The sequence below is a fragment of the Pterocles gutturalis genome, unplaced genomic scaffold, assembly GCF_000699245.1.
Source record: "Pterocles gutturalis isolate BGI_N339 unplaced genomic scaffold, ASM69924v1 scaffold7400, whole genome shotgun sequence".
Taxonomy (NCBI): Eukaryota; Metazoa; Chordata; class Aves; order Pterocliformes; family Pteroclidae; genus Pterocles; species Pterocles gutturalis.
This window is the reverse complement of record NW_010138134.1, coordinates 1-10992: the sequence shown is the minus strand read 5'-3', so window position 1 is coordinate 10992 and position 10992 is coordinate 1. Positions and strand designations below refer to the sequence as shown.

Genomic DNA, 10992 nt, shown 5'->3' with positions numbered 1-10992 from the left:
GAAAACAAGTCAGATTGTTCATCAATCTCCCACACAAGCCTAGAGAGAGTCTCTCACCACTTGGATTTTCTTTTTTAATGGTTCTGTCTTCCAAGGGAGGGAATGAAGCCTTTCCCTGCATCACAAGAGCCATCTGCAGATAGATAACCCATATGAAGTTCAATACTTTTTATAATTCTGTGAAGAACTAAATGCATCAATAAAATACTTTATGCCTCCTGCAATCCTTTGATGACTGGATTAGCTAAACGAGATTGAAATGAGGAGTGATTTATAATGGTCTGTAATGAGAAACAAGTTCAACTACCTTCCAAATAATTGACAGGGAATAGATTAGTTTTAGAAGTGCTGTGATTTAAAAGAATGGAGAAGAAAAAGCACTCCCCTTTGATCTCAGTGAGAGCAAAGTTTCTTTAGACATGATCCTATCCCAACAAATATGCAGCAAAAGGTTCAGATGATGGCGCTTTTTTTTTACCCCTTCACAAAACAAGGGCTAGTCCAAACTAAGTTACTGAGGTTTTTATTAGAAGTCTCACTTTGCATGGCTACACAGCCTGTGAAATAGGAAACTTCCCTTGATTTCCAGGGAATAATGACAAATTATTGTGAACTTGACTTATAATACAGGAATATTATAAACTTGCATGGGAATCACTGTAGATCAGAGCTACTTTCTTCATGAACTCTATAAAAGACAAATATTTGTATTCAGATGTCATGCTAGCTTATGGCTTTAACATTAGGTGTTTATTCTGTACCCCAATCCACAGAGCTGGAAGCATGCACCCAGTTTTCTCATAGTTACTCATCTAAGTTAAACTACTCTCCAAGTATCTACTTGAGGAGGCAAGCATGGCTGAACTGAGCCCTGGGAAAGGGGAACCTGACCAAAAGGGTGTGTCACAGCACAGGTATTCAAAGGACACTCCTTCATTTCACCTCCAGTGATCGCAGTCCTGCAGACACTTCTGCCTAGGTGCAGGTCCCTCACCATGGTTGGATGAAGGACCTGGAGAACTGGCAGCTTAACTTGCCCTTCCATTGGCTTGCTTGCACACCACCTGGCTCTCTCTCTGCACGTGGAATGGATGTAAAATGTTACCCTCCAAGTCTGGAAGGGTTTGGAGAGTGCAGCAGTAGGCCTGGGTAAAGGTAAAACCAGAGCAGTGACTTGTCTGGATCAGGGCAGCCTGCCATGAAATTCAGGTGGCTGCTCACACAACCTGATATATAACCCGACTTCAAATATATACAGTAAAGAAAACCCCTTTTTATTACTAGTGGTTCACTTGCACTTCACCCCAAAAAAACTCCAGAGTGACTGTTCACTAATGACAAATCATCTGTCCCTGTCTATGGCCAATGGTTATTTTTTTCTTCTCAACACTAACTGTTGACAGGTTGCAAAAGTAGTCATAGTGCATTTAGCAACAGTGCCCCAAATCTTTGCAAATGAGAATTCAGGCTCTCCAATTATCTTCTCCCTTTATATTGCCTCATTCTGTTATGTATATTAATTGTCTGGTTTAGTTTAGTGTGCTTCCATAGTTTCTGCTCTGCTGAAAAGTTAAACAGATCTCATTCCAATTCCCGCAGAGACCTAATTTCTACCAAATGCCTTGAACTGGGTGATATGATTGTCAAGAAAGACAGTAAGATTACAATAAGCTATTTTCACACTTAGCCAAATACAGAGAAGCACAGAGACTATTTGAAATGTTGCTCCATGTGGGCCTCAGCAGCTAGACAGAGCATTCAGCCTCTTCAGGTTTTTGGTTATTCTTTCATCTGCCCCTTTCAGCATGGCATCCTCGAATGGCATCCCCCAACGTGTCAACACATTAAGCAGCTCAAGATAAGAGACCGTACAAGTCAAACTTTGTCTCTATTTTTCCTGAGTTGTTGTACTACTTGTGGGTGCCATGTCATTCACAGCGTATCTGTCTCACCACAGCTGAGCAGCTTGTGGCAACAGGATGCCCATACACAGTCCTGGTCCCCTGTGGGTCCTCAGTCATCTTTGTGGTCCCAAAGCGCACACAACCCCTCAGACTCCATACAAAAGGAGAAGACAGCTGTGGTTTTACAGCCCTGCTGGAAGAGAAGGCTCTGATGGAAACAGCCCTAAGTCCAGCTTCCCCTTTTTATTTATTCAAGGACACCACACGCCAAGGACATCAGCAATTCAGTTCAATTCTCACTTCTGCCTGAAGGGCTCAAACCTGCACTAGGGGCAATGCCTCATTCACCAGGCATAAGCCATTCTGGTGAGGGGGCATCATCCCATCTAAGGGGGCTTACTTTATAAATCAGGGAACAAGAATCACTGTGCCAGTGCAGACAAGACCAAGCAGAAAGCTGTTGAGGAAGACTTGCAGAGTTTCTGGAGTAGACAGCTTGAGCATCCACCCTCCAGAAGGAGGGGGTCAAGCCCCATATTCTAAGCTGGAAACCACTGGCTAAGGTCCTTGCAAGCTGGTATTGTCTGATCATGAGATGCACTCTGTCCTTCAGCTTTCTCTACTGATTAGCTTTAGTAGGTCTATGGTTAGCATCCTAGGGACACCTGTCTTTGAAATACCAGTTCTCCTGATTGAACAAGCAACTTTGGATTAAGCTCTGGTCAGACTCCTCTGTCTTCAGTTATTCTGGCTCAAGGTCTTGCTGCCTGTGCTGTCCTGTGCAGGATGCAAAGGACAGAGGGAACCACTCAAGCACTGGGACAATTTGAGAAGTATTCATCCCTAGATGTTTCCAAGACCCCACAGGACAGAGCCCTCTGCAACCCTGTCCAAATCCTGCCTTGAGCTCCTCTCCTACTATAATCCATGAATCCATGAATCAATGGTCTAGAAGACAGCAAAAGGGCAGCTGCAACGTTATTGCCTCTGTAGAAGCTTTGAAGTGGGAGACAACAAAAGAAGGAATAATAGAAGTAAAAAAGTATCCAAAGTGTTGCCTACTTTTTAAATTAGATTTCAAAATGAAGTTGTCACAGCAGCGATACAAGATGGATTACAGATTCCACCTCCCCTTCCTAGGTGGTTTGATAAACTTTAAATTAAAAACAAGTTGAGGAGAGTATGCTAGCTGTGTCTGAATCAGCACTTTGGACAGCTTAACTGCAGAAGATCTGGAGGGAGAAGCTAAGGATATGACATCCAGTCTACACAGACTTCATGAGGGCCTTATTTCAACAAAATTTCAACATGAGGGCCTTATATAACAATATTCAGTATTTCTCAGTTTGTATCCCACTGCATTTGGCTTACTCAGTGTTTTAGCTATTTTGCCAAAAAACACAAAACAAACAAACAAACAGAGACTTAAGTGACACTCAACTCATCATTCAGACAAAGAGGAAGCTCTCCACCAGGATCTTACGACTTCACCTGAAGTTTAAGGACCAGTTATTTGTTGTTTGCACTACGCACCAATTTGACTGGGAAAACAGAATGCAGGGAACATGCTTAAAAGTTGCTAAAAGCTAATAAAAAACTAAAATTAAAACTGCTGCTTATTGACCATTGCATTCTCTACCATCCACCCACAGAATCTATCAGCAATATAACAAAATGTCCCTGGGCCAGCCTTGACATAAAAGCTCTTGGAGCTTGTTAGCCCAAAAGCAGACAAATTGAAAATGCAGGTGGACATTAAATCCAACTCAAACCAAGCAAGCAGCTTTGAGTGTCAGCAGATCTGTAATTAAGGTGGTGTTTCAGTTCATTCTCTTCTAAGGCTCCAATTATTATTATTGTACCTAGAAGAAGATGGAAGTCTTTATTAAAGACATCAGCTCTTCAAATACCATTTCCCCTCCCATTTGGCAATGGCACTACTGTACTATTCCAGACTGATTTGGTGGAAGAAGTCAGCAATCTTAACTTTTCTTTCTTGATCACCACACTAAGTGTGGTACAGGAAGCTCAGCCCCTGCAAAATGCAAAATCCTGATGCTAAATGAACTGCTGCATGGGAAAGGGAGTTCTGGACTCAGCAGGTCCCAGGAGACACTGTCTCTGGGCTTCTCTCAAGATGCCTGAGGTCCAAGCCCATGGCCTTGTGCTGGCCCTCCTGCCAGCATACCTCTGCAAATAGCCATGTCACCTTCAGCAGCAACCATGTCACAGGTCACCTTTCTTAGCTCTCCAGGCTGTCCAACATCCATGCACAATGGGCTGACAGAAGGGTCAATTAAGTGCGACAACCAATTATGTTTAAGACCAGCTATTTAGATTCAATTCACACAAATTAAGCTTGTCAAAACCAGGGCACTTAAGCCTATTCAGATTTCAGATTTTTTAAAGTAGTCAGCAATTTACTAAGACAATAATAACAAGAGACCTGTGTTTCTACCTTTTTTTATATTTTAAAACTTTGAGTTAGATTTACTCAGGCTTCATAATATAAAATGTGTTCCAGGATCCTAAGGGCAGCTGCAATAAGTTGCAGGTTTTTTTATAATGAAACTTTCAGTTTCTACATAAATGGCTGTCTTAAAATACTACCCTTCTGGGGCTCAGCAAGATCTTCATGAGTATCTCCAGTGCTCTAGGTCAGAACACCAGCTGCAAGTGTACTGTATCAATCTTGATGCTGACACAGGAGTTAGTCATCCTCTGAGTCACTCTCCCCCCTGGCTGGGACACATGCCCTGATTGAGGACATGAGCTGGTCCTGGATCTGCTTCCTGGGGTTCTCCTCAAGGTCTGTCTTGATGGCACCCGACTCCGAAATCTTCCACTCCAATTCTGTGCAGAGGAAAACAAGAGCCGTGAATGTGGTGGAGCAAACTGGGTTTTCTCCAGCTCTCACTCCTTCTGATATATGCTAGTTCATTTCTTTCAGTACAACAGGACTTTGCACATCCTACTTCACCTTCAGAGGTAAAAAAGGACCTCAGATTGCTACAATTCCTCCCTTCCCTTCCCATGCTTGCTTCCCCAAGTTGACTTCTCTTATCAACCTGTCATCACTGCCAAAAAAAACCAGGGTCCTACTCTATTCCTCCTCCTCTTCCACCCCCACATCCCAGCCCCTGTCCTGTCTCCCACACCCACTCCAGTCAAGCTCCACCTTCATTCACTAGTGCTGGCACGGGTTTCAGCCCAGGGTGTAAAGCTTGGGGTACTGCTTTGCAGCCCACCAGTGCCATTCCTGCACCCTTTACAACCAGGAGTGTAAAAGAGGCAATTGATACAGAGCAGCAACTTTAGACGAGCCAATTCTCCCGGTGAAAGAGAATCCCACCTTATTCTAATCACATAAAGGCAAAAAACAGGTTCACACATCTATTGCTGGTGAAGGAACATTGTTCATGTGTTACAGCTGTTTCCATCATACACCAAGTTCATTACAGTCAGAAGAGGCCGGGAATAGATTTGCTGAGGGGCAAAAAATTGTAGCAATTCCATTTACACATCTGAATTACAGGTATTTTTCAGCGATGTACTCTGTAAATGCAATTCATCCCTTTACCACTACACCGTGAATTGACCACTAGTTTCTTAGCAAGACAGTAAGACTGACTCCATCAGTAGTAGGCCTATTACTATATAGACCTAAATTGGATTGCTTCCCAGAACTGGTAGAAAGTCAATACAACACATTCAACTGAAACCTTTCTCCTAGTCCTGCTGGCAACCCTATCATTAAATCTAATTTCCTTCAGACATTACAGAATAACAAATACAACCTCACACTTTCTTTAATCTCCAGTGGAAGTAAACTAGACTTAGTGCAGAAGGAAGAAAGAAATAAAAGAAAGCACAGAATTTCAGTGCTCAGCTTTCAATGATGACTGAATTAAACTGTCTTAGTCACCTTTGGGTCCCCACAAAAATCTATTATTTATGTGTTAAAAACTGGAGAAAGCTAACTGTACATTCTGCTACCACTGCTCACTTCAGTGCATAATTAGGCAACCTCTGTAGTTAGAGTTAGGTGTTCTCACATCAGCGATCTCACTGGTGAGCTTTTCCCCTTCCAACAGCTCAAGGCAAGGGAGCATTTTCAACAGCACATGCTAACTTCAGGATTTTAGTAAAAAAACCTCTGTGCATACTATCCCAGTATAGGCGTTGACTTTATTCAGCAGACTTGACATGCTGCTTAACTGTGGTTCACTACAGATAAAGATGCCTTTAAAGTCCAACCTTGAAAAAGCTTGAAGGCATCTGGACTTATATGCCTACTCAGAAGGCTGATTCGTATCCTTTTAACTGAAGGAAAATCCACTAGGTTACATCCCAGTTGCATTTGTTTCCAAAAGGGCCTTTTTTCAATGCTGACCTCTGTCTTCAAGCACTGCTGTAAGATACCATCCCGACCAACCACCTCCAAACAGCAGGTTTTACGGAAGAGCCATGGCGCTCTGCAAGACCTGCAACACCTCACCACAACCCTCATCTCCCAAAGCACATCCTGCTGATGAGGCTGCATGACCCCTTGGCCTAAGACAGGCAAGAAGAAACAGTTTAGGGAAAACTGCATCCTCCAGGAAAGGTAACAGGCTCTCCCCACAGAGCCCTGTGTCCCCTGAACCACTGAGGCAGGAGCTTAAAGTGCTGCCATCTCCAGGAGATGGCAAGAGGAAAAGGAAGCAGCCCAATCTCAGGCTAGCAGCCCCATTTGGACAAACTAACATCTTTAAAGGTTAATCAGGAGTGGAGCCTGCATGTCAGGAAGGTACAACAGACAAACAAATAGGCTTGAAAATTAAACAAGAAGCCCTACCATGCAACAGGCAAGCACCAGTTATAAAGTGCACAGATTATCAAGTAACTGGGGGCATGGTCAGTCACTCAGGTACAGGAGCCCCAAAGAATGTGTGTGGGTACTATCTACCCTTTAATATACTCAGGAAAATTTGTTTCACTCAACATAGGGTGTGAATACTTCCACATACACAAGATAAATATCTGTATGTTGGCCTACTCAGCCACTCACTGCTTTTACAAAATAGCCTCAATAACATGTTGTTGAGCCACAAGGGTGAAAAAAAAGAAAATAAGAAAAACCAAAACAAAACCAAACCAAAACTATCTAATATAATTTTTAGTACCTCTCTTTCTCCTCCTAAGCCTCACTTCTCTCACTCCCACCAAAGCAGTTTTGATTTTCCTTTGGAAGACTAGAGATGCAGACACTCACCATCCCTTGTCAGATTCATGCCACCGAACACCAAAGGCCCAATGAACTGAGCTTTGATGTCTCCCTCTAGGTAGACAAATATCGTAGGCAGGTTCTTATCAGGGTAGTTGGGAATGCAGGTGGTAGAGATAGCTTTGATGAATTTCACATCTCTGAACTTCTTTGCAAGCCCACTCATATGCTGATTTATTAAGGCACACAGTGGAATTCTGTAAACAGCAGCAACAGACACGCACAAGAAAAAAACCAAGACAAATTAGACAGTAATCTGCTCCAGAAGAAACATCAGAAATATCAGTTCAATCAGCAGCATCTATGGAAAGACAAATGTGCCAGAAGCAACTTCTGAACACTTTTGTTGTCCAGTAGTCTGGTACTCAAAGGAAATCTGCATCACCAGAGGTTTTGCTGTGTGTTTTTGCTGTTAGTTTTTTGTTGTTGTTGTTTTGGGTTTTTTGGGGTTTTTTTTTTGACGGAGGGCAGGGGAACAGGACAGCATGCTGGCGGGGTTGCTTAAAGATATTAGCAATACAACTCTCCCCTCTATCATACAGAGAAATTGGTTTATGAAGATATGATATTTAGAAATTGCATGAGCAAGTGCAAACTAGAAAGGAAAGCAGCTCCTGGAAGAAAGTATGCACATGAAAATCAACACCTGTGAGGCAATTAGAAACAATGAACAAAATCAAGTATTTTAACTTTTACAGAAAATTCTAGCAACTTATCAGACCATTTTGTCAAGTTTTGCCATTATGCTGACACGACCAGTAACCTTCCTCATTCCATTTTTATGCATGTAGAAACCAGGCTGCAGACATACAGTGATCCCTCTAATAACCAGTCCAAAGCTCAGTATTTCAGTGGCAGCAGCTACCTCTATGGTGGCTGTATGGTGCAAGTCACACCATGCTGTATAGATGAGTGAAAAAACCAAAAGCACACAAACACACTGCATGGTAATGTCATTTCAGGGCCAAGTTCAGCAGTCTTGAGTCAACTGCAATGAAATTACTAATGCAATTTTTTTATTTCTTAGAACTGCAGAATCAGTTCCTTAATTTCTACCATAATTACATATTCATCTAGAATATTTTCAGCTATTGGCAGTGAAAGGTTTAAAGGTTAAAAACAAATTCTTACCCTTGTTTGTAGAGGTGCAGGACTACCCATATACCTTTTCCAGCTTTTGTAACCTCTTGAACATAATCTTTTCCCGAAATCTCCAAAACTTCCCCAAATTTATTCTTCATTTGAGCTGCTTTCATTTCTGCTAACCTTTGCTGCCTGAACAGCACAGAATGGGAAAGAGATTTTGAGAATAGATGCATTTTTGACAGAACAACACTTAAAGGAGCTGGTTAAAACCTAGACTTCAGAGGTACATTAAACACTCCTTCAAACCCCAGAGCAACAAAAGCAAGTTAACAGTCAACAAATGCTCTTACATTTGCATCACAAGTTAAAACTCCCAACATGCAAGAAGTACAGCTATGTTTCATGAGCTTGTTTTTCCTCATTTCTGCCCTCAGCAGACATTTCTTCTGCAGACACTACACTACCAAACTAAATGGCAAAAACCATGAGAGACGGCAGACATAAAGAGATAATGGAAAACCAACATTATAATTCTGTAAATCTGCAGCACCTTCATCTCATTCACGCAAAAATTGAGCAAACTTGGAGGCTATTTTCAAAGCTCCCAGAATCCCTAACCATGCACTCCACAGGTGCACATTATCTCTGCAAAACTAGGTTGTAGATAAAGGACACTGAATTTAAACCCAGTTATCCTATTAAAGACACTTAGAAACTCCACAAGAGACCAGAAACACAACACACTTCTATCATCAGGCCTAACAACGTCCTTCCTCTCTTCAACAATATCTAACAGCATACAAAAGAAGAAAAGCTCCAGTTTTCATTAAAGCCAAACTCCGCATGCTACTCTGACCTGTACATTTCAATAGCTTTCTCATCTTCCTCATTAAACTCATCTTCATTCTCTTCTAGCTCTTCCAGAGTCATGTCCTCGTAAGTTTTCACTAGAATGGAAGAAACATAAAATCAGCAAAAACCTCATTCCAGGATCAAAACTCATCAGCCCTTATCAGTCCAACAGAGTTTATTTACTTTAAGGACAGATTAACCAGGGGAAATATGGCTTTTACAAAGTATTATTGTTACTGGATTTTAAGAAAACATTAGGCACTTTAGACATAAAGATGGCAAGACAACGAAGTAAAGCAGTCTGAGCTAAAGGCTACCTAGACTAGCATGAGTACCTGAATTAGCCTTCAGGTTTGGTGGCTGCAGCAAAGACATACCAAACACAGACATACAACAACACAGCAGGGATGCCTGAACAATGGGGGAAAGAAGAAGCATGCAACAGGTAATGTCATGAGATACTTTTACTTGCACATTCACACCACAGACTCCCTTCACACTGTTCTTATTTCACTTTTCAAACATTTGCTTCTACAAAAGTATGGAGCTGACATCAAGAACAAAGCTTTCCTGTGCTGGAAGAATCCATGCGTTCAGGAACATATTTGTTTGATACTGTTAACAGATGATCACCCTAGATGAGAAGGAGCTTTGGTATCCCTCACAGACTTGGAAAGGGACACACTGCTTTAGAAGCATATAAACATTACTGCTGGCCATTTCTTTGTACAAGCTTCTCCCAGGAGCCACTCCAAGACTTGTCCTGATGCTGCTGCTGCTTAAGTTGGCCTGATCACTCACCAACAGACTTCTGAAGGATGACAAGCTGCTCCTCTTCCTTCGCACGCTCCTTTTCCTCCAGGTTTTCCTTTGGAGGAAGGATACCTTTCTTACGCAGGATGTCATTCCACTCTGTGTCCTCATTTGGGTTCTAGAGCAGAACAAGAAACAGATTATGTGCATTCAAGGAGAACTTTGCCACTTCCAGAGGTTAGAGACGAGTTTTTCAAGAGATACAGCACACTGCTAAAGTGGTAGCTGTCTGGATGGCACCAGAAGGTCACAGCATGCATCCTCCTGATGCTGAGGCTTCTTTGCAGCTCCAGATTGGTACCCTGAAGAGTGACTTTATTTTATTCCATCCCACTCATAGCTCACGCAGAAGATCCTGGTAGAATAAAAAAGTTAGAAGCACCGTAACCATCGTTGCAGCTCTCACAAGGTAAAAACAAAGGGGAGGAAAGCAACTGGGTGACAGGGAAGCATGCTGGCATGCACTCATGTACAGAGCCTCAGCAGAGCAACAGGCCACCAAGTCAGTGGTCAGGGTAGGGGGAAGTGCTGGCGAGAAAACAAAGAGGCACCAGCCATATGGACCTAACTCTGGATATATGGGAAACCTCCTTGGTAGATTCAAGTCAGCATGACTATACAAGTGCTTAGAGAAAAGCAAGCACAGCCTCTGCTGGATAAGGCTACTGCAAGGGAATCAGATCTAAATCTCTATCTAGACTGTTCCTAAAAGTTTAAAAAACAAAACAAAAACACAAACCAACAAACACAGAAACCCACCATACTTTGAAATAGTTGCAATAATCCCAAAAAACAAGGCCAACAGGCACCCATGTACTGTTGAGAAGCTCAGTAGAAGTTTTTCTAAGTTAGACAGTGATTTTATCATTTTTTTTTAATACCCGAAAATTCAATGACAAACACTCACAGGCTGGTTTTGGTTCCTCACTGTCTTGTCCTAAATTCACTTTGAAAACTGAATACAACATCTACTACTTTGCTGTTGCTTGTACTAATATACCTTACACTAGGTTTGTTGAGGACTGCATCTCTTCTCTAGACCCAAACACTGTACTTCTGGACTACCCCCCC

General features: G+C 42.2%; 1 protein-coding gene across 1 annotated transcript; it reads right to left on the bottom strand.

The window, feature by feature from the left end:
* Positions 1-4367: 4367 nt before the first annotated feature.
* Positions 4368-10039, bottom strand: PDCL3 (phosducin-like 3; the record flags this gene model as incomplete). The annotated part of the gene is made up of 5 exons (XM_010082854.1): positions 4368-4757; positions 7159-7367; positions 8302-8445; positions 9113-9203; positions 9910-10039. Coding segments are annotated over 5 exons (717 nt in total), but the record flags the coding sequence as incomplete, so codon positions are not given.
* Between the last annotated feature and the right edge of the window lie 953 nt (positions 10040-10992).